Genomic DNA, 25,156 nt, shown 5'->3' on the forward strand with positions numbered 1-25,156 from the left:
GTGTGTGTGTGTGTGTGTGTGTGTGTGTGTGTGTGTGTGTGTGTGTGTGTGGATTTGGCCACAGGGAGGTAGGTGATTGTGGGTCTGCTACAAGAGATCACCAGGACCCAGGTGTGAAGCCCCAGCACTGTGCCACCACCAATTAATCTAGGTCGATGTTAAATCTGAACCAGCTTCCCAGGATGTTTGAAAAGGACTTGATGACTGTTTTTCAAAGACAGATAATCAAGATAATGAATAACAACATCCACATTTGGTTATTAATTAAGCTACAATTTCAAAGTAAGGAACTTCAAATGTTATATTAGTTAATGATACCATGGTGTGATGTTAAAACCCTGTATTTAAAATGTGCTATCAGCTGTAAAATGGATAATTCCTAAGCGAGAGGTTAGCTTTTACATTTTATGACACCCTGAAAACACAAGATTTCAACCTTTCTCCCTTAGCTCAGCGGAGTTACAAGCTTGTAATCTTTTCAAAGAACAAGCTTAATCAGGAATGTTTAAGCATCTTAGCTTTGATTAACATATATAAATGACTGAATGCATATGTGCATTTATTTAATGACGTAGTTTTTCTACATAGCCTCCACTAGCCTCACATTAAAAATCCTCCTGCCCCACCTCTCAAGTGCTGGGGTTGCAGGCTTCTGATTAACACACATTAACTGTATATACATACATACTAATGTGGTTCCGAGTGATATTCTAGACATACATACAACATGCACTGCAAGAAATTTATAGAGCATTCTGACCAAAAAAAAAAGGAAATGGTTTCATTTGTTTTGTGATGCTTTCCAGAGCAATTAACTCACATTAAAAAAGAAAGTTGGTTTTTTTTTGTTTTTTTTTTTTTTTTTTTTAATTCAGCAATAGATGTTCTCAAAGCCCTTCTGGCCCTGGCCGGGACCCTGCCCTACCCTGCAGCAGATGCATGCTCCGAGTGGACGTTAGGTGGAAGACACCGGCATCTGTGAATCCCCACCGTGGGGCTGACTAAAGCGAAATGGAGCCGTGGGGGAAGCTCAGCGTTGTTCCTGGCGCTGGGAAATGCCGCCCGTAAAACTGTTTAACGGTTAAACAGGAGGCAGATGGTAAGAGGGGAAGCGAGCACACATGGGATCCTGCTGCTAAAACATTCAAAACCCATATAAAGAAACTGCTCACTTTTAAAATAACCTTTTAAAATGTGCTATGAAGGGTAACACACAATCATGATAGAAGACTTGGAAAATGAATCAACTAATAAAGGTGAAACACTAATCCTTTTCATATATATATATATTTTTTTTGTATTTCTACTAACCTATTTTTGATAGTGCAAATATGCATATACAAGCATATTTAAATGAGGTAATAGGCCATTTATTTATTTATTTATTTTGGTGCTCTGCTTTTTTATGACTGGGGGCAATTACGATACTCCTACATACCATGAGCTATCTCCTAATTTTTTTTCTGAATGCTATGGATCTGGTCCTGCACTTAACACATGCTAAGGGCACTTTCTACCCCTCAGCCCTAAGTGGTGAATTATACAGGTACATACTGTGCCACTGTGCAGGGCAACAGTCTATTCATCCCTCTTCTCACTGTTCGATGTTTCGCTTAACTTCAGCTCTGTATTAGCAGAAACGCTGCTGCAGCCAATATCCTGAAATGTAGATTTCAGAGTACTTCAATATCATCTCCTTATATTACACTTCCTAAAATGCAAATAATAGTCTAAAATGATATGAACTCCTTTTAGGATTCTTGTTATAAAGGTCACATGGTTCTCTGTGGAATGCCCAAATTGACATCGATGCATGAAATAATCCATTTCACTATACCATCATTAAAAATGAATATTGCCATGTTTATCTTCTAATTATTAATATTTGCAAAGCAAGTGAGACTGCTATCTCATCATTTTGACTCATATTTATTTGATTAGTGAGACTAACGTTCCCGCTTGTTCACCTGTTGTTTCCATGGCTTTCCTTCTCCTCCCTCCTCTGTGGGCTCTCTGCTCAGGCCCTCGGTGCAGTTACTTGGTGTGGCGCTGGAGTTTCCCACGCGTGCATCCTAGACAGTCTTAGAAGTTACCAAAACTGTCTTCCCATTATATTTGTTCCTGATATTTCCTCAGTTGTGTGTGAATGCTTTAATTTTATTTGTAGTGTTTTTAAACTTAAAGAATCTACTTAAGCTGTGTGTCTTATTCTGCAAATTATATGTACGTGGATATGTGTGCTGGCGTGCTGGGTCAATGTGCACGTGACTGCCAGTGACCGTGGAGGCCAAAAGCGTCAAAAGCACCAATCGCCTGGAGCTGAAGATCCAGGTGGTTGTGAGGCACCGAACTCGTGTCTTCTGCAAGATCAGGATGTACTCTTAACTGCTGAGCCATCCTGCCAGCCCAGAAGCTCTCAACCTGTGGTCATGACCCTTTTGGGGTTAGAATGACCCTTTCATAAAACTTGCCCAAGACCATCAGCAAACACAGCTATTAACATTATGATTCGGAACAGTAGTAAACTTACAGTTATGACATAGCAATGAAAATTATTTTATGGTTAGGGGTCACCACAACCCGAGGAACTCTATTACAGGGTTGCAGGATTAGAAAGGTTGAGAATCACTGCTCTGGCCCGTAAGTTCTTAATATATTAATATAGTCAATCTTTTCTACCCAGGCATTTTTCCCTGCTTTATCATGCTCAGGAATTATTTCTCTCATACAAAAGAAAGTATACAGCTTTATAATTTACATTACACATGAAAGAATTATCATATTAAGTGTTTATGTGTTAATTTGTATGTTTTAGGGTTTAACTGTTACAAGTTACTTTTGAAAACTGTTTTATAGGTAGTGTGTTGGAAGCTCATTTTATTATTTCTCATAGGCTTAATCAACAAATGATCCTGGGGACACTGATACCTTTTTCTCAGTGGTTCTGAAGTTTCATCATCAATCCCTGTCAATGTTCACATGACCCCTGAATGATCCCTTGGGTCACTGTCACTTTGTGACATTTGTTAATCTAAGGCGAGTCAGGGCAGATTCACTGAGTTCATTTGGTTAACTCTCTCCACACCGGTTTCCCAGGAGTAATTGTGTCCTGGGTGAGCAGCCTCCTCCTTAGGAGGAATCCCCCAATCTTGTTTGAGTCCTGCCTTCCTGCGGTTGATATCTCCACTCACTCTTCCAGATGTCCTTGCATTTAGCAGACAGGCACAGCTGTGTCTGGCTAAGTCTACAAGTGACTTTGGATTCAAAGATGATGCTATAAGGGTCTGTCGAAGGAAATCTGCTTTGGTGGCAAAAGGGTAGTAGAAGTTTTCCTTGGCAGTGGTGGCACATGCCTTTAAATCCCAGCACTAAGGAAGCAGAGGCAGGTAAATCTTTGAGTTTGAGGACAGCCTGGTCTACAGAGTGTATTCCAGGATGGCCAGGGGTACACAGAGAAACCCTGTCTCATAACACACACACACGAAGAAGAGCAGGAGGAGGAGGAGGAGAAGATGATGATGTCACTGTGTTGCTGTCTCCCTTGTGGAGCATTACTGTTGGAGTTTCTAGAACCCAGAACCCTGAGCAGCAGTACCTGCGAGTCCCTCTGCACACTGCTATCTTGCAGTCTGGCGTTGCTCCAGGTTGCACAGCCTCCCGGTACTCACTCTGGTCTTCCTGAATATTCTGTGATCTATCATATTGTGGCTTTCAGCGAGAAAAGGGTCAGACATACATGGATATACAATACGTGCTCACAAAACTGACGGAAACTCACAACATTTAGCTGCTGCTTCAATGAGAACAGCATGTCAGTGTTCAAGATAACTCAGATTTCAAATACAGTTCTGCTTTTTGTTCTTGCTTTTTGTTTTCATAACAATCCCTTTTAAGGCTCCTTACGGTTTTTATGAAGCCTACTTATTGTTCTTTGGTGGGGAGGGGGGTTATAAAGGGGTATGGGAAAGAATACAAAATACTGTCATTAAATGATTTATTTATTCTATGGTTATTTTGAACTGGTTATACATGGTAATATATAAAAATGTAACTTCTGCATTGCTGTCTTGTATTAAGTTATCTCATCCACTTGCAAGTTTAAGACATAGGTACATAGTTCTCTTGGATAATCTAGATTATTTCTATCATATAAACATAACTTCTAACATTTTGGACTTATATATTTCATTTCAATTTTATGTATTACTTGACTATGAAGAGCTCCTAGAATAAAGTTAGACACTAATGAGGAGAGATTTTAATAAAATGCTCTTAGCATTTCACTGGAATAAGATAATGACCGTTAGTCTAAATTAGATGGCTTATTGGATTATGAAATTCTCCATTCCTTCTCATTTTCTAAAGAGTTTTTGTAGCAGAAATAGATGTCAAATTTTATCAGGTGCTTCTGCAGCATAACAGGCAAGCATTTTGTCCACTGCTATGTTTTAATATTTGTTCATAATTAATCAGCATTCTTGAGATAGAGACCAGTTATTCTTATACTGTTTGGCTAAATTTTAATATTTATATTTCAAAATATAGTTACATCTATAATTTTTCTACTCTGTACTGTGCAAAGTATTTTTTTAAATTCTCATTTGTGACATATGAAGAAACCACTGCTGCTTTTTATACTGGAAAATTACCATCTTAAAATGTTTACAAAGTACATCTGCATACAATTTAGTTAAATCATGAGATCAAAGGGAACAATATACTGTGAATTCTCTGGAACCGGCAGTCCCGGAACTGACTCTGTACACGAGGCTGGCCTCAAACTTAGAGCTCAGCTTGCCTCTGCCTCCGAGTACTGGGAATAAAGATGTGCTCCATCGTGCCTGGCTATCTTTTTATTTTAGGTATTGATGATGTCAACTGCCATCAGATCCTAAAAAGCAAAAATCATGTCTTCAGTAAAGAATACAAAGCTAGCATAAATCAATGCTGAGAACAGTTTTAAAAAGTTATTGGTTGTGGATAAGAGTATAAAATACCTTTGATATTGAAAATACAAAATTTAATGTGATGCTTCCCAGCCTCTATATAAATTCATGAAACTGTCTATAATTTGGCCTGGTTAATTTTGTTGTGCCTTTTTATTTATTTTCACAGTTGGGATGTTTTGTTTTGTTTTGTAAAAATCATTTAAAGCTGGGTATGGTGGCACAGGCTTTTAGTCCTAGCACTTGGGAAGCAGAGGCAGGTGGATCTCTGAGTATGAGGCCAGCCTGGTCTATAGTGTGAGTTCCAAAACAGCCAGGACTGCACAGAGAAACCCTGACTCAAAAAGACCAAAAAAAAAAAATTATTTAAAACATTAAAACAATGCAAATGCAGCAATAGAAGAAATGCTTTAAATAACATTAGAAAAATATAAACAATCCAATTGCCTTCATTTAATAGAAAAACAAATTAAGCCTGAGTCTGAAGACAGAAGGGACCTATTCAAAGTCACATTTGACTGCGGGAAGACCGTGGCAAAGACGCTAAGAAAATTATTGTACCATTTTAACTCAAAGGGGAAAACATAAGCCGTCATTCAGTTCTAGGTTTCTACTGAACGGTCCCCAGTCTTGGGAGGAAGACAGCTCTGTAGCCTCCTGAAACACTGCCTTCTTCACTCCTCTCCCACCAGGACACTGTGATGTCACTAGGCACCTAATTCCTGGAAGTTTAGTATAACCAGCTATTGCTTCAGTTACAGAGAACACACTTAGGAGGTGCTTAGGTAGGCATCGGGTTGTTTTGGTGCCCCTACAACACATTCCTGATGCTTATTAAATGTCATTTGCAGTGAGCCTCAAAGAACATTTCCTGTGGATACAATTTCTAGCTTCTAGGGCCTCAGAAATTCAGGACAATAATGACTGCCCCCAACATCACAAACATAGGATAATAAAATGTTATAACTTTATAGTTTTTAATTTTTTATTACATTTATATTTTTTTTTGGGGGGGGAACCACATGCCAGGGCACACATGTGGAGGTCAGAGAACAATTTGCAGGTCCCAAGAATGACACTGAGCTTGTAAAACTTGTCAGCAAGTATGTTTGCTCGCAGACAGCATTGCCAAGGCTAGTACTTTAAACGACACTGTCCCAGAGGAAGCCAACAAATTAGTTAGCTGTTGATCATAAGCATTCATGTACTATGCTATCCATAATGTTTCCTGTAAGAACAGAAAATTCAGGAACGAGTTGAACTGTCATAGCACATTCATAAAATGGAGTATTAAGGAGATTTCATGATCTGAAATATACTCCAAAAATAACAATATACAATATAAGTACAAAACTGTATTTATGATCTCACACTTCTATGTGTAATATGTGCATATATGTGTAGATATACATAAATGTTTTAAAATATATATATTTCATATATGCCCCAAATGTTAAGTAGGTGATTTGTGTGGTAATTAAGACTTTTGATAAGTTTTACATTATCTATTTCCACAAATCTTGTTAACTTTCTATAATGAGCATGGACAGTTTTTAGAAACAGAAAACAGAGTTCTTTTGAGATATACCTAAATGTTTCAGGTATTTTTCAAATGAAGGTTAATTCTTCCTTCTGAAACTGTACACCTTTCTTCACCCGTTTCCTCCCCAGTCGAAGGGAACTAAAACCTGCTCCCAGGCCCGGATGGAGAGGGGTGTGCCTGGCTCCTCGTGCCCACACTTGACCTCTAAACTACACAAGGTTCCCACCTCTGAGCTTAGATACTTGAGCGTTTCATCACCGGCTCTGTAATTACCCAGGGTTGCCCCTAACATAAAAGCTAAGACTTTGAAAAGCCTGCAATTTACATGGCTTTTGTAGAGTGGTTTTCACATGCTACTGTGGTGAGCTCAAAAACCTGGGTTACAGCATCATTAAAGCTGGGGTTGTAATTACACCAGAGTGAATGAGTTCAAAGTCAAAGATGCCACTGCTGTATATGGTACTTAAATATGCCAGAAATAGAAAAGGGGTTGCTAACACATGTACTCCAGTTTAAAGTACCGACTTTTGCACTTCTGTACTGACGGTCCAGCGAGTGCAGGCATGGGCATTTTGGTCGCACTGAGCATACAGACGTCGGAAAAAAGTTAAGGCCAGCCAGCCGGCCATGCCCCTCAATAACTGGTGCCTTCGTGTCAAATTCTTTGACCCCCTACGCACGTGGTCTCTATGGAGCAGTTATATGGATGTTGGCAAGTGTCCACAGACTCTCACCCAGAAGTCTGCATTTGCATACAGCTGTAGATTCCTGACTCAGCTTCTAGGAGAGGATCAGGTGAAGGGTAAGGTAGACACCCGAGAGCCAAAGCCCTGTGACGGCTGCAAAGCCGTGGGCTCTGCAGCCATTGTGTCTGTGAAGGAACTGTGAGAGTAAGAAGAGAGACGGGGATTTTAAGTGTGGCTTTGACTTTGTGAGCAATCGTTCTTCATGCAAAAGAGACGCGGCCATGTCAGAAGGGGAGCTTTCATTGGCAAACTGACAGACCAGGAGAGCCGATTTCTTCAAATTTGAATATCTGAACTTGCAGGAATTTAGAAAATACAGTCACACCTGTCGATTCTTACTATCCAACACAATGAATGTAATCCAATACGTCACATGCTGAATCATTTTAATTTCCACCTATAATATTTTATAAAATTCGAAATTAAAGACTATCAAGAAAATGGACCTTTTTTTAAAAAATTTATTCTCTTAACGCTCTCCCTCCCTTCCTTCTTCAATGGCCCCGTGTGTGTGTGTGTGTGTGTGTGTCTGTCTGTGTGTGTGTGTGTGGGTCTGTGTGTGTGTAAGTGTCTGCCACAGTGTTCGTATGTTGATCGGAGGACACCGTTGGGTGAGTTAGTTCTTGCCTTCTACCTTGCCGAGCAGGCTCTCTTGTCCATCCCTGCACTGCATACTCCAGCTAACTTGCCCAGGAGCTTTGGGCCTTATTTGAGCCTTCCATCTTGCCGTAGGCTTTCTGGAATGACCAATGCTTGTCACGGTGGCATTTGCCAGGTTTTTGAGGCAAGTCCGTCTCCCCTGCCTAAACTGAGCATTTTGAGGTTATAGTTTCTCGAAAAGTCTCCCTTAGGCTTGACATACTCATGCATGTCTAAATCTGGTGCCTAGAGGCTGAAGCGGGAGGATCACCATGAGTTCAAAGCCAGCCTGTGTTACACAGTGAGTTCCCACTCACATTGGGCTACACAGCTATATAGTGAGACTTTGTCTTAAAAACAAAACAAAACAAAACAAAACAAAAAAAACAAAAAAACCTTTCTGACTAAAATGTATAAAATTTACAAAAGTACAGTTTCAGATATCCTTAGTTAAGTGAGGTGCTGCCTATCACCTTAGCAACTAAATTATTAAAGCCTTCGAAAGGCAATAGGCCTTTTAACAAGGGTGAGACATTACATCGTGAACAAAGGAAAAGTTTGGTAAAACCTCTTTCAAAATAAGTTCCAGGACAGTCAGAGCTACACAGAGAAACCCTGTCTCGAAAGAACAAACAACTAAAGATAGGGTGCTATGTGGAGCTTGGTGTGGGACTCAACATCTGGGAAGACTCCCTCTTTGGGAGGAAGCCAAACTTCACCTTTCATCAGGGAGAATGCTACATTTTTGGTCTTAAGACTTTAAAGTTGCAAGCGTTTTTATACAGGCAGCTGTCTGTCCAGCAAACATTGATGAAGTGCCTGACTTGATCCAATTTTCTTCACCTTGTTTCTCTGCCTTCTTGTGAATTCCATCTCGCTACATTGTCCCTCTTTTTCCTGCTTTTCAGACTCCCCATGGCCGTTTGTCTCTCAGGACCTCTGCCCTACAGGCCCAGCCCGGGTTCTGTTTTCTCATTTCAAACTCTCTCCTTACAGTGATTTCTTGGCCTCTCAAGGTTTTTCCCAGCATCTAAGAAAATGACTTCCAAGCCAATGCCCATGGCATAGACTCAGTCTCTTGGGCACAGCTCTACATTACACTTAGATGTCTCACGGGCCTTTCAACTCAAACCAAATGCTTGCTTATTACCTCCAGTCTGTTTCTTGTATCCTTTATCATGGGAACCACTTTTATACCCCTCCATACACTCAGCAAGACATCTGGCAGCCCCTTCTGATCAACTCCCTCTCCCCCTACAGCCTATCTTTCACCAAGGACTGCCAATTCTAACTTGAAAAGTATATGATTAAGATCCAACTGGGGTTTCAGCAACCAAACCTAAAGGCAAGACACAGCTGATAAGCACATATGCACATGTACACTCAAAGTGTGTGTGTGTGTGTGTGTGTGTGAAAGAGACAAAAATTCTGATTAAAAAAAAAATCAACTACCACCACCCAACAGAAAGACCTCTTATGACAGACGGAAAAATAAATCTTCTCAAGTAGCTGCCCAGAGTCTCAGCCTTTTAAGACGAACAGCCCAACCATTTTTGATAGTACAAGAGAACTGAAGACAACATTTAACTTCCTGTAGCTTTGGTCTGTAATTTAGGAGAGGAGAGCCAAAACAAATGCCATCCTAGTGACATTACTCCTATTCTCAGATTAAGGGAATCTGAAAAATGCTAGTCATTAAACTATTATTAGGGTAGAACAGAAGCAGGTAAAGGTTGCAGTTTGCTCGAAGGGCCAGAGCGACAAATGCAGGTCACGGGGCAGATGGGTCTACCTGAAGGAATTAACAAAGCATAATGGTTTGCGTTTGCACACCCAATTAGTGAGTCAACAAAAAGAAATATTCAAAAACAGGGAAAACAGACTGGCTGACGTCAGTCCATCTGATTTTATCATTTTTTTTTCCTTAAGCAGGAAGGGCAAGATATGTCATTGCTCAAGCCAACAAATGCCATTACACAAAGGCTAAGGAGTAACAAAACAAAACAAAACAAAAAAACTCTAAGGGCAGCATGGACTAGAAAAGGTGGCATTTTCCACAAGTCAGAGAAATGTATTTATAAAACACTTGAAATAAAGAAGGGGTTCATTGTAAAACTACAACCTTCAGATAAGCAACAAATTAAGGAGTGTTGTTTCGGGGCTTGCTGAATGTTTAATAATATGAAATGGGTTCAAGGTCCTCCACTAATAGTAATTAAGAGAACGGACTGAGGCTGGAGAGAGGGCTGAGAGGTGAAGAGTGCTCGCTGTCATCGGGGGTTAGTTCCCAGCACTCACATGGTGACTCACAGACATCTCTAACTCCTGGTCTGGGCACCCTCCTCTGGCCTCTCAGGGCATCAGGCGTGCGCGCACTGCACATACATGTGTTCAGACAAACACACACATAAAATAAAAATAAATTTGAATTTAAAAAAAATGAGAACCAACCGGCTACAGTCACAAAATGGGTTTATTTTAACCAATATTAAGTGAAACTGTATGGGAGGACTTCAAGGTATCCCAGACTGGAGACAAAGGTTTAAAATTTAATGACAATGAATGGACATAGCACAAATGCCTCGGGGTGACTGCAGAAATGGCTCCAGTGGATGAAAGCAGGAGTGGTGTGAGCCTGACCACCTGAATGTGATTCCTCGAACCCACACAAAGGTGCAGTCGAGCACAACTCTCTCTAATCCTCTGATATCCACAAGTGCGCCATGAAATGAATGTGTCCACACTCACACATAGGTAACATAAACGCATAAATAGATATCCCTCCGGAGCCAAAAATTAAATACAGGTTGTTTTTTAAAGTGATTATTTAGGTACCAAGAAACTGTCTTCTTAGCCTGAGCAGCAATCAATTTGCAGTGGCTCTGGGGGCACAGCCTCACACTGTGTGGGGGCACAGCCTCACACTGCCTGTTCTCCACATCCAAAGGAACACAGGCACTTTTTTTTTTCTTGGGCAAGCACTTCTATGCAGCCAAAGGAGGTCACTGACTTGCTGTGTGAACACTTTAAAAAGGATCTAGAAAGTAGGTTCAAACAGTTTGGTAAAATAATATTTCATGCCCAGAAAACCTGCTGCATGCCTCTGAAGAAATCACAAAATAAAGGCACCACTAGTCTCCAAGCCATGTCCCCGCTCTCACCTTATCTCCACTGGTACTGCAGGGGCATCCACCTTTACTGACCAAGCTGTTCTCCCCAGCCGTCTGTACTTTATAAGAGCCTCCTCTCTGCGTGCTGCATGGAAGCCGGGAGGTACCAGAAACACCTGAGCAATAGCTGTGTGGCTATTGCTCAGAAGAGAGAGAGGATTGTTTGAATGCCTGATTCGCTCACAATCTTCCCTTCTTCCTAGGTTAAACTATAAACAGAGTCAGAAAACTCTCTGGGGCTCAAGAACTCACTCACCACTTGGGAACACCATTGCCTTGTTCCGTAAGCCTGATAGCCTGAGAGTCGGTCAAAAAAATAGAGGAAGGCCGTGGGTGTGGTGACACATGGCTGTAACCGTAGCATGTGGAAAGTAAAGGCAGGAGGATCAGAACTCAGGGCCAGCCTCAGCTACAAAGTGGTTTCAAGCCAGCCCGTACTACATGAGACTTTGTTTTTAAAAAAAAATACGTGTAATGACAGAAATGGAAGAAGTCAGAAAAAAATAAAAAGGCTATCAGGTTGGACTATAAAAAAAAACTGAAACCAGGGAAATGAGGTGACCTCTAGCAGTCAAAAGCATCATGGCCGAGGACAAATGGCAAACTGAAGAAAACATTGCGAGGCTACAAAGAATTACTGTCGATGTCTCACTTCCTATAAATCGGTACAGAAAGTTTCATTTCAAAACACGTGCACTTACGTTACTTCCTGGATGTGCACACGCAGCAATGAAGCGAGAGGGAAACTTTTGGAAGTTGGTTCTCTCCCTCTACTACTGGGGATCAAACTTTGGTGGTCAGGCTTGGTGGCGAGAACCCTTGCCCCGTGATCCATCTTAGCTGAATTAAAACAAAAAAATCAAGGGAGCATGGAAGGTGTCTTCTCAAAGATGCACAGTCTACTAAACTAAGAAAACAACAACAACAAAAACCTAGAGATCACCCCTGGATAAAAATACACATAAGGAAAAGGAGAGGGTATTTGGCTGTCATTGGAGGCCCAAATTTTTCACTAAGTCTCTAACTACTAAGGCTTTGGTGCAGGATTAATATGAGGTTTGTTGCTGACGGCGAGGAAGGCAGTGATAACACACTGATGGCCCAAGAGACATCTTTGGCACACTGAATTCTTTCTTTATCCTGTTCTGGCCTGGTTTATCTTAGACGTCATTGCCCTGTCCTTAGCCCCAATGTTAGATGAGTGAGTTTGAATCATCTGCAGCAGCACAGCTGTCTCTCTAACCCTGCCTTACCCCCAGCCATGTAGTGTAACATCTAATGAGTGAGTTGTGTGGTGAAGGTGAGAGATGATAAAGCCCAAGTAAGAGCTGAGCCAAGTTAAGTAGAGGCCGATTTTCACGCATGGCCCAAAGGGAGATATAAAACCAAATCCAAAGGAGGAAAGCCTTCATGATTGCAGAAAACCGTAACTTTAAATATTTATATAATGTCTTAAAAGTTTTCCTCACCCCGATTTCACAAATGGGAAAGTGAAGACATTCAAGGTATGCATGTCAAAATGTCCACAGTGATCCATATGGAATAGAGTCAGGATGGTTCCCTGTAACCGCTGTGTGCCCACTGCAAACCTTCTCTGACTTTCACTCCTTGACCCTCTTTTATCTCAGGTACAACTTTGAAAGTGTGCTCAGCAAACAGAGCTGACTCATACAAGGTGACTAATCCATGAGAAATGAAATTCCTTCACAAACAACATATATATACATGTACCACACATAAAAGTTACATATCTAAAACACGCCATGATGCATTTATAAGTCAATTGAGACTTCAGGAATGCTTGGAGAGCTGAGGTACACTGACAGGCCCTGGTCTACCACCTGAGAGGCTCGGGGTTCCATTCTCAGAACCGTAAAGGTGAGCAGAGCACTAATAATTCTTTGAGCTGCCCGACTGGAAAGAGATAACCATTTCTTTCCTACAGAAACTCTAAGAAGTGAGTTAGAGTCACCAGCAAATTCACTAACACAAACAGAAGAAACAAAGGAATAAGCTTTGGGCCAACAGGAATCGAGCTGCCACCTCGGTGCTCTCTGGGGATGCTGGGGTCCTAGGTCTTCATGGTTTGCCTTCATCTAGTCTGAGGGTTGAGCAGCACTCTCAGGGTCCACGGGTTACACTTCTGAATTAGAATGTAAATGGAGTGATGTTGTACTAGGCTGAATTTTCAAGATGGTCTCCTCAAGGTTCCTATCCCCTGGTTATCCAACAGATGGTTGTAATTGAAGCCCCACATCAGCTGACCTTAAAATGGAGGATTATCTGGATGGGCCCTCTACAAAGAAAGAGTGTCCTGTGGCTGATGGAAACAGAAGTCAGATTTGAAGCAGGGCGATGAGCGGCTGCAGCACGGCTGGCTTACCAGTGCGGCAGGGCCGGCTGTGGCTGAAAACAGCCCAGGACCGCCATGATCTAAATCTGTCTGCAACCTGTACTAGCCTGAAGTAGGCGCTTTCCCAGACTTCAGGTCACAGCCCTGCCCAATCAACACCCTGATTGTGGTTTTACAGAACCCCGAGCAAAGAGCCTCGGCAAGCCTGTCCAGACAACTCTCTCCACAAAACCACAAGATTAAGAAATGCTGTTTTGAGCCAGCGAATTTTTGGTAATCTGTTGCATGGCAGCAGAAAATGACTGTAGGTATTTTATTTCCTTTTTGGTTTTAGCTTTAAAGATTTTTTTTTCATTATAAAGTAATATATGCTGATTTCCCAACCTTCTTATTCCCTGCAAATAAATACTGCTCACTAATTTCACCTTCGTTTTCAAATCCTTATGAACATGTGCGAATACACAAGAGTGTATACATGAGCACAAAAAGAGGCACACAGATGAAATTACAACATGCATTTTTTCACTTATTTGTACATCTTTTCAGTACCCTACATAAAAGCCTACTATTTTCTTTATTACAATATCTGCTGGCTTATAGACCTGATTATATACCAGCTCAACATGGAATGACAGGTTAAAAATAACAATAATAGCAGCAACTTATTTTTCTGTTTTTACTAGTCATAAGCACTGCTAACATTTATAATTTTTATTATCCTAGGAGAATATAAGTAAGAAACATCCCCATATATACTTTTATTGGGTCAAAGGGTAAATACATTTCACATTTTAAACAAAACTACAAGCCACTAACTTCACAGTTATACTGATTTACATCAATACATGAAAAATGGACTGTTTTCCTCCCGTCTTCACTGTTACTGGATCTAACAAATGAAAAACGGTAGCCTACTCTAAGTAAATGATATCATCTCACTCTTTTGGCTCAATCTGTTTCAGGATGACAATGACATTACAGGTAAAATTGGGGGGCTCCCCTCCCCTATAATAGGCTATTTACACCACTTGCTGTTGGCCCATTCACCACTTGCTACCCGTCTGCACCAGCCCTTTGTACATTAAACCATCAGGTGGCCAATGCCTTACAGACAAACATATATTCTGCACCTGGTTTTCTTTTCAACTTCCTTTATTACACAGAACTTTTCATTTTACGAAGTATTCACCAGTATCTTCCATTCTGAATGATGGTGAATGTTTTGAATCTTTTTGGAACTGGAAGCCTGGCATTTTTCTATTATTTTGTTTCCTGTTTGTTTGTTTGTTTGTTTTTAAGTGACTGTCCTGTTCCTTGTTTTTTCAGGAACCTCTGGCTCCTTGAAACATCACATGAATGCTTCTCTTCTGCTGAATGCCCCTGATAGAAATAATTAATGCAGATAATCAGTACTGGATGCCTATATAAGACTCAGGTGCCAATGGTCAGCACACATGTGCCCCCACCTTAGTAAAACAAAGGGGTGGGGCTCTGGCTGTAGGACCTGAAAGGCAGCAGGTTTCTGTTGTTTTCATGGTAGCATCCAGCCATTCTCACCAAGCACCCTGGATCAAACACAGTCAACAAGAAACAAGAGGTAAGCCATGGGAGGTGACCGTGCACACACTAGCAGGACACCAGGACTGGCCTTCTATTCATTTACATCTTCCTTTTTACTACCCAAAAATAGGGATCTGGCAGATTGCAATAAATGCCACTTCTCACAAAAATGTCTGACAGATGTCGCCTCCTCTGAGCAACAACCTGTCGGCTCTGTAACAAAGAAAACCACTCCAACCCTCAGCAACACACCTCTCCCTGCTCAGATCCCTCAAAAACAAACAAACAAACAAACAAACAGAGCTAAGGAAATACAGAAGGGGGAAAAGGAATTAAAGGATCATTAAAGTTTTAACCATAGACTCTCTCTTCTCAATACTAGAACTGAAGAAAATCAAAGCAACAAAAGTCTAATTAACAGACACAGAAAGGTTAGGAAGTGAATATCAAAACCACAAAGAGGAAGAAGATCACATGCTTAAAATCACTGTTGAGTTATACTTAAACAGCATCGATCATTCAGTTAGCACCTAGTAAGACTGCCAGGCCCTGGTGTGGACACAAGAGGAACAGAATGCATTATTACACACAATTCCAGGCCCCAGGAAATCTGTCCTCTACTGACCCTCTCTCTAGGGTTCAACTATCATGACAACCATGTAATGAATATGTTAAAATCCAGTCAGGAATGATGGCACACACTTTTAATTCTGGCATTCTGGAGACAGAAGTAGGTAGATCTCTGTGAGTTCAAGGCCAGCCTGGTCTACAGAGCAAGTTCCAGGCCAGCCAGTGCTACATAGTGGGATCTTGTCTCAAAGAAAGAAAAACATTACAATTATAAATAGTAATAATTTAAATAATTGCAAATTTATTCATTACATAGCTTTGGAAATATGCAAAATTACCAGTTGTTTCATTCTCTTCCTTCTTATATGCCTCTCTCTGACCTCACGCCTCTAAAGTAACGATCATAAAATTAGTCCTTAAATTGCCCTGATTTCTTTTAAACATAGTTGCCAAATAATGGGAGAGGCAACCCTCCAACTAGACATTTCTCATCACCACATAAAACCTTCAGTTTCAAATGAGATTTCTTCATCAAATCCCTCCCCTCAGAGCACAAAGAACTACATGGAAGAAGATGTGGAAAGATTGTAAAAGCCAGAAGGGATGGATTACGCTGAGGAAAACAGTGTCTTCTAGACACGCCAGGACTCACACATATATAAACTCATAAAGACTGCCAGGCAGTAGTGGCACAAGCCTTTAGTCCCAGCACTTAGGAAGCAGAGGCAGGCAGATCTCTATGAGCTCAGGCCAGCCTGGTCTACAGAGAGAGTTCTAGAACAACCAGGACAACATGGAGAAAGCCTGTCTCAAAACACCGGAAAAAAAAAATTACTGAGGCTGCATGCACAGATCCAAGCCAGTTGAAGTCCCAGCACCAAGGGGAATAAACAGACACTCGCTCCCATCCCTTACCAACAAGCTCTCTCAAATTGACATCTACAATTTTTCCAATGAAATTGACAAACCATGCTTAAGGGCAGGTCCCATCCTCAGCAGAAGATGGCCAACACAAAATAAACTCAATAGCATTTTTGTAGATGGTTTTTGTTCATATTGCTTTGTTCTTCTTTTTTTTTTAACCTTACTAGTCTTCTGCTTGTATACTGTGGTTTATGAGTTTGTGTCTTTATAGTATGTGGGGGTGAGGGGGGTACGAGCATGCATGTCTGCATTCCTCATACCCTTTCTGTTTGTTTATTCTGGTTTGTTTCCTTATTTGCCTGCTTACTTTCTAAAGAGATTGAGAAAGAAGACTAGGTGTGGAGTTGAAAAGGTGGGGGAGGATATGGGAGGAGATGAGGGAAGGGGAACTGTAATTACTGTATGAAAAATATATTTTTATTTAAAAATAATCTTATTTCTCCAATTTCTCATTATAAGCATACATGCATATATGTGTGTGTGTATATATATATATATATATATAACACATACTACAACTATTACATATTACATAACATCACATACACATACACAGACATATGTTTGTAAACAAAACAATACCCATAGCGTCACATTAATTTCACGTGAATGGTTGAATAGTGAAGCAATATTCTTTTGCAATTTGCCTTTGTTACCTAACAAAGTTTGAGTTTCATCCATGTAGACATGTGCAGGGCTAGTTAATTTGTTTTCTCTATGTGACTGGATCATAGTTCATTTATCCATTTCCCAACTGATTAAACATTAGGCTGCCTGAAACGCTGAGCAATGATGAAGGATGTCACTGCTGGAGTTTAACTGCCTTCCTGTGTACACGCCCCTTCTCTAGAGCCATCTCTGGAGGAGATGTTTCTGAACATTGTCGTCATCCCTGTAGACACGTACAGGGTTAGTTTAATGATTTGCTTTTACCTTTTCACTTAGCCATCTTTAAATTTGCTCTTGATTTATACATTTATTCATTTAATGTGTGTGCGCAAGCATGCACACAGCACGTGGGTATAACCAAGCGTTTGTGAAGGTCAGAAAGCACATAGTGACAACTGAGTCTCTCTTACCATGTGTGCTCCAGGGTTAAACCCAGGTCACCTGGCTTGGTGACAGGCACCATGGCTATCCACAAACCCTTTGATACCTTTTAGGTCTAGTCATAATTAAGAGGGGAAGAAAATGTCATTCCAAAGGACCATCTGCCCATCTTTCTCTTCTACCCATAAAGGCAGCTCCATCTTGTACTGCAAAGACCTGTGCAGCCAAGATCTACCTGCTCAACAGCTAGACAGTGTTGAAACCAAGATCATTGGAGGGTTCACTGGCATCAAATTACAATTTCCACTTGGTGCCGTGGAAGCAGGGTTGCCACCTTATTCAGGAATCCATCCTGGACATGCAGCCCAGATCACCTCCTATGTCCTAAAAAGGCAGTCAAAGCCCAAAGCCTTTCCACTCCTCATCCTTCACCCACTCTTCCATCTTTCTGTGCCTCAGCAAATCATTTTTCATCTTGAATACTAACTTCATTCCTCATTAAGTGCATGTTCCAGATTAATAAAAGTGGACCCATGTATTAAAGTAATAGTTAATGGCATCTTCTCACAAGTATGCTGAGCCATTGCTGTACCTAGAAATCAATTACTATATGTGGGCACAGATGCCCGCTTTTCCTATCTCTTTAGCATATACCAAGCATGACCATTCCAAACTCTAGCTTCCTCCTGAGAGTCCTTTTTTTTTAATCCCTCTGCTACCCAAATCTTAGCTGTTTTCAACATCTTGGCCAAGTGGTTTATTTAAACTCTTCTGGACTTTTCTGTTAAAAGTAGCCTTCTCCCCACAGCATCACTTTGGAGAGAAATTTGAAATAAAAAGCATATAAGACAGTTTCCACTGAATAGTCATAGCGGTGTGCTTCTACCTTCCTTATGGTTCTATAAGGACTTCAAACCCCCAACCTCTCCTTATCTTCATGGTCTAGACCAGTGTTCTCAACCCATGGGTTGCGACCCCTTTGGAAGTTGCATATCAGATACTCTGAATATCAGATATTTATATTACGATTCATAAGGGTGGCAAAAATAACAGTTAAGAAGTAGCAACAAAATAAATTCATGGTTGGAGTGACCACAACATGAGGAACATATTAAAGGGTGCAGCATTCGGGAGGGCGAGAGACCCTGGTCTAGACAATGACTAGCTATTCCAATATATGCATGATGCTCAGTTTTAGGAGGAACAGTCTAAAACTTTCTGAATACTCTTCTTCTGCACACTGCTATGTTTGTAACCTCTGAAGATATTCCTAGTGGATAAATAGGTCTGAGTGTGTTAAAAACAAAAATGTAGCAACAGAGAAGAATTAATTACAAAGAGCTTGATCAACAAAAGAATTCTAATTTGTTATCTCAGAAAGAACAACTTAGTAGTAAAATAACTGGAAAACCAAGGCATAAAATACACATGTAGGGCTCAAAAGGCCTGGGTTTGTTTTCAAAGGACAACAAAAGCAACAAGGAAAGACTCCAGGCAGAGTCACTGGTTACCTGCATGAGCAGAGAGAGGTGAATGCGGTCTAGGCAAAGCTGGTGACTGGCCATTGCCTATCAAACTTTTCCGGTTGCTTGTCCGGCAACTGTCAAAAGGAAAGAAAAAACCATGTGAAGAAAAACACCAATAATATTTGGGCATCTTTAGAGCTGACACAAGGATGCACACCCGCCTGGACTTCCTCATGCTGCTCCTAACAGCACAGAGAATTACTGCGTGCTCACTAATGTGGGATTGAAACCTATGCCCCTAATGTGAGACACCACAGTATATTCATACAGTATAACACCATCAATATTCCTCACCACAGCAGAGCTACAATCAAACGTCTTCTCTTAGCTCATGTCGGCATCTACAAATATGTGCCGTGCCATATACACAAGTGATGACTTAAGAATTCTGATTAGCAAACCACAGGTAGAATCTTTGTTGACACGAGATTTCTAATAGGAAATCATATGCAATGAAGCGGAATGGCATTAATCTTACAATGATGCACTAATTACGAGTCTAATTATTTAGACAAATTTCATATTTGTGCCTTTTGTCAATAAAACAGCCGATGCCCAAGATGAATGCAGCTCACCACTCAGTCAGTTTTCATCTTGTATATGACATTCAAATTCCTTATGAAGGAGCATGTTAGAAAACCGAAAAAATAGATTCCAGGGTTTTAAAACAACAGTGGTAGTGTAGCATCTTCTCCTCAGCACACCAAGCTATTGGCTGTAACTTGAATATCCAGTAAATGGGCTAATATAGATGGATACAAGGCACCTACTTTTCCCCATTTCTGAGTAGGAAGTTACCACTTGAATGACTGGATTTCAAACTAATATGCGCAAACATCAAAGACTACAGCAAAAACCAAAACCCGGTGATTACGAAGTTGGTATTTTCCGACATTTGTTTGCCTTCCTTCAAAACACATTAACCATATATTCTCCTTGTTCATGGCAGAACCCAGAAAGAGTAAAGAATCCAAGGTGACACCTCCTTGACTTCGAAATGGTCAGGGTACCCCGAGTCTACACGGAAGCCACTTTTTCCCTTCGTAAGCAATCTTCATTCACAACAGGTCCCCGTGAGGCCAGGTTTCTGAAAGCCTCCAAATAATGTTTGGGTCTGACATTTCAGGGTTTGCGTACAATATCCTCAGCTCAGTCTGGTGAGGACGCAGGTGACATCCCAGTTACACTGCAGACTACAGCAGCAGATCACAAATAGAAGACCGACCTAGAGCCGAGAGCAAGTTCAAGGCTCGCATGCGCAACACAGTGAGACCCAGTCTCAAATTTTTAAAAAGCTACAAAAAAGGTTCAGGAAATAGTGCAGTAATTGAGTGCTTGTCTAGCACGTGAGAGATCCCTAGCAATAATAATAATAAAAAAAATAGACTATTTGAAAGGTCTATTCCTAATCTTCAAAGAACACATTTCAAACCTGTACCAGTTTCTCTCAGCAGCACCGACTGGGGAGTGAGTTCACGTGAGGTTTTCTGTGTGTTATCGTTGCCAGCATTTCCATTCTTAGCATTTGCTAAGGTCAGGCTGCATGGTTTTCTTTTCCTTGTTGCAGCAATCAACATCCCCTAGCATTATCTGGGAGTTTAATTAACATCATGTTTACTTAGCCTTAAAGAAGCTGTTGAATAATGATAGGCCCCTGATAGTTAATTAGGAAGGTAGACTGTGATATTATCAGCTCATCTATCAAGAACTGTATTCTCAAGCTATTAAATTCATAATCATTAAGTCAGATAGTCTGATTGTTTTTAAAAGATACCACAGAATCCATGTAGTGCTAATTCAAATTAATGCCACCTTTCACTTCAGGAAGGGACCATTAACTATACTAATCTGTCAATGCTCATCAAAGAAATTACAAAGGATAAATTCATATCCTGGAAATTTCAGCAAATTTACTTGAGCAAATTAACTAAAATTCAGATTAGTTATTACAAAAGTAGGCATTGGTATTTATGTAATTCATAAAGAAGTTCTCAACATGGTTAATTATTAGTGTTTCCTATATGCAAATAAAATGAATGAGAAATGTGTGTCAACACAATCATTAACCTAGTAAGTATATTAGTTATGGATGTCAATATTAATTATTATTAATGGCACATATTAATGTAACTGTCCTAAAACTAAAAATTAAGAAGGGCTATTTCTTTCCTTTTTTTTTTTTTTTCCGAGACATGGTTTCTCTGTGTAGCCTTGGCTATCCTGGAACTCACTTTGTAAACCAGGCTGGCCTTCAACCCACAGAAAGCCGCCTGCCTCTGCCTCTGCTTCCTGAATGCTTGGGATTAAAGGCACATGCCACCATGCCCAGCCAAAAGGGGCTATTTCTTTTTTTGTTTTAAATATTTTTAAAATTAATTTATTTACTTTATATCCCATCGTAGCTTCCTCCCTCATCTCTCCCTGGTAATACCCTCTTTCCCTCTCCTCCTCCCTCTTTATCCCAGTCCACTAGTCCTCAGAAGGAGGGAGCCCCCTCTCTTACTAACTGACCCCAGACTACCAAGTCTCTTCAGGACTACAGGCATCCTCTTCCTCTGTGGCTTGGCAAGGCTGCCTCATAGACGGATGGGATCGAAAAGCAGGCAACAGAGTTCATGTCAGAGACAAGCCCTGGTCCCTTTACTAGGTGACCGACATGGACACTGAGCTGCCTATCAGGCTACATCTGAGCAGGGGGCCTAGGCTGAGAGGTTATTTCTTAAAGAAAACTTTAAAAATAAAATTTCCTAAGACTCATACAGACTAGTCAGTCTACATGTATTATATAATAATAGATTACTATTATAGCAAGCAAAATAGTGAAAAAAATTAAAAACCCCTCACAATTACAGTTATTTAAAATCTATCAGCAAGCAGTGAAAGGGTGATTTAATCTTTCAAAAGAAACCTGTAAGTAAAACCTGAAAATGGATTTTATTGAAATAATGAGAGGCCTATCTTGTCACACACAAGGTAATGTAAGTGTCCTCTATAACCTTTGACACCTTCCACAGGAGGCTGGAGATATTAAAATTGTAACACACTAGGGACTTTCTAAACTCTCCCCACAATCCAAAAGGAAGTCTTTAGAAATAAGCTGCTCTGATGTGCTAAAACAGAGTTGAGGAGACATGGGTCACAACAGACTCCCATGTGCACAAGACAAACCTCTATACTTAGGACACAGGAGTACGGCCCCACAATGGACTTATTGCTAAGATTCTTAAACGTAAAAAGAGGCATTTTACTTTAAACTGAATCCTGAAATACATGAAGCATATGTGTGTTTGACCCCCCCCCCATCTGCAGTGCACGAACGAACACAGACACACACACACACACACACACACACTCACTCGACTCCTTCCACTTCACCAGTGTGACTAAGTTCGTCTGACTTCTTCCCAAGCAGTCCAGTCAGGGGGAAAACAGGCATATCCTACCAAGTAAAACAGTAAGGACACTTCTCTTCAGCACAAATCTCTCCTAATTCATCTGGATCCCAGAAGCGGACCTTGTTAAATGTTTTCTCTGGTTTGGATCCTCAGACACACAGGCCTGGAAAGAACTACACTCATGCTGCATCTAGTCCACCATGAAATGCATTCCTCTTTCCTGACTCTTCCTACCTGACACTACCCAGACTCCTGCCTAATAGGAGGGCCAGTGTTCACGCCTTCAAAGCACCTCCACTGCAGGTCTCCAGCGGAAGCAACCCAACAGAAGGCTTATTCTTCCAGAACACAGTATGCTTGGTTTGCCGCAAAGAATTTAAGAGGTGACTGTCCTTGTTCTTCTCACACAACAGCACGCTGGGATTTGTTCCCGTAAAGCCAGAATTTAGCAAGACAGCTGCATACAACTTGAGACAAAGGCAGAGATAAATAGTGGATTAGGACAAAGGCTGGTCTTCCCAGTCAGCACTCTTATTACTCATTCCCTGGTTCCTCCCTAGAAAGACCTACCCAGGGACAAGGACAAGATACAGAAAGAAGACTCTAACACACACACCAAGGTCACAGAATGTGCACCTTGCCCACTACAGACCTAGGAAGAACAGGATGATGGAAAGATGGTGACAAAACTTTTGAGTGAGATGGGCTGGCTGGCCACTGAACACTGGGAGGCATACACGCAAGACAGAATTCCATGTCTAAGAAAAGATGCCATTCTTTTAGATAGTAGCTGAGGGCAAACTTTGGCGTGATATGAGGCCACAGTACACTGTGATTCGCTGCATGAGTTTTGTCCTGGTATATGACATGAAGATTGAACAGGGTACCACTCTTGCTTCTAAGGTCATTGCTACCACCAAGACCTTCACAAAGCTTCGGCATCTTAATGATGCCAAATGCTAGTAGGCCTTCCACTTGTTTGGATGATAAAGAAAGTACTCAAAGGTTTCATTATCTAAGTCAGACCAGACTCTGAGAGGACAGAGGCATCTGGTTATCAGGCTGATACTGGGAAAGGAAGGCAGTTTTGGCCCACAGCCTACACCCCATTTCTGCCCAAATTGCCTTTAAGCTCAAGTTACCTCAGAAAGGTTTGAGGGCTCAGTGAATGTTTGGCTCCTAAATGTGTCACCGGCCTCCCGGCAGAAGAACCTGTTACCCATCACCTGCCAGGTCTCTGAAAGTCTGGCAGGCTTTGACTGTTTTCAATTATTCCAAGTAGCTAAATTTTAGCTTAATTTTAAATTACATTTACAGTTAGACACTGTTCTCAGCCTGTCTCATGATGGTAAGCCAACTGAGCTTGCCCCCTGGCTGTAATTTTTTAATTTGCAACTGCCTGGAAAGACCAACACTGAGTACAACCTGTCACTGACCACCACAGAGAGACAGGAATCACAGCAGACCAAGAAGAGAGCGGAGGTGTTGGCTCCATCTTATTGCTTTACCTTGATAAAGATTTGGATCAGTTTGCACAGGAGACCAATTATAGACCAGAGCTGTACAAACATCTGCTGTTTGCTCACGCCCTGGTTGAATCCGACCATCTGAATATTCCTCAGACACAGAGGAAGGCTGACATGGTGGAGCATGGCCTCGTCAGGAGGCAAAGGTAGCCTAGCAAACTACTGAATAACTACTGTTGTTATATAACCCAAGAAGGGCTTCAGCTTCCACATTTTTAAAATCAAAAGCTTTGTTCACATACAGGCCACAAAACAGTAAGAATATTCTGTCCACAAAATAGTAAGACACTAGTTTCTAGATCCAAGAAATGTTTTAATAGGGAGATAAAGAATCCAACAACTCTGGGATGGATAATTATATCATTTGTTGTATCCGTTTCAAATAATTTTTTAAAAAGAAAAGTTTCCACTCCCTAAATATCTTTCTTCCCATCTCTCCAACCTCAAGTGTTTGACCCTCTCTATCTCCCAAGTGTGAACTGTGGAGAATACAGGCTCATGACAAGCCTTCTGGTTCACGTGTTGCTAGAAATCAAACCCAAGGCTTCCAGAACATGAGGTCATTCCCAGCCCCCATTCATCAGTAATACCAGTATGCATGCATGTACGTATACATACATACATGCACACATGTATATATGTGTTTTGTTAACAGAATCATCTTAAGATTTTACATTTTCACTATTGCTTTCAGATATCGGGGGGGGGGAATCACCAATGAACACTTGGAATTGCACACAAAGGAAGTGAGCAGGCTGCTCTAAAGACATCCACATCCCAGTCTCCCTGCTGACTGCTGCACAGTAAAATGTTGTTTCAGTGAAAGCTGTGAAGAACTGGGAGCAAAGCAAAAGGTTCCTGTCCTTGAACGGATACTCTGTCTGCTCCAAGTTCAACTGGCCTCCTCCATAGAAAGGCGACCTCAGGTATTCAATGTCCTGTAAGGCAGAAAGCAGTTTTGTATCTACAAGCAAGTTCGTTTCATAGTTCCTGAATGGACATACATATATGTCTGTTTAAAAAACTCATAGAGTGTATCTTCGTGTTATTGCTGCTCTAATTAAATAATAAGTTAAATAAAAAAATCTCTGAATATGTTCACTTTGTGTGACAGTCATGTTTTTGGATTTGAGATAAGCTATAGCTTAGCATGCAATATGCACTATATATATATATATATATATATATATATATATATATATATATAT

General features: G+C 40.9%; 1 protein-coding gene across 4 annotated transcripts in view; it reads right to left on the reverse strand.

Annotated features, from left to right (window-relative positions):
* Nucleotides 1-25,156, reverse strand: part of Mast4 (microtubule associated serine/threonine kinase family member 4) — a 583,904-nt gene that overhangs the window by 91,883 nt on the left and 466,865 nt on the right. For all 4 annotated transcript variants that reach the window (XM_055601922.1, XM_055601921.1, XM_055601923.1 and 1 more), the window contains one exon: nucleotides 19,013-19,101. In XM_055601922.1, coding sequence (XP_055457897.1) covers nucleotides 19,013-19,101 — 89 coding nt within the window. The remainder of the gene's footprint in view (nucleotides 1-19,012; nucleotides 19,102-25,156) is intronic.

This window comes from Psammomys obesus, unplaced genomic scaffold (assembly GCF_907164565.1).
Source record: "Psammomys obesus unplaced genomic scaffold, mPsaObe1.curated_primary_1811, whole genome shotgun sequence".
NCBI classification, from domain to species: domain Eukaryota; kingdom Metazoa; phylum Chordata; class Mammalia; order Rodentia; family Muridae; genus Psammomys; species Psammomys obesus.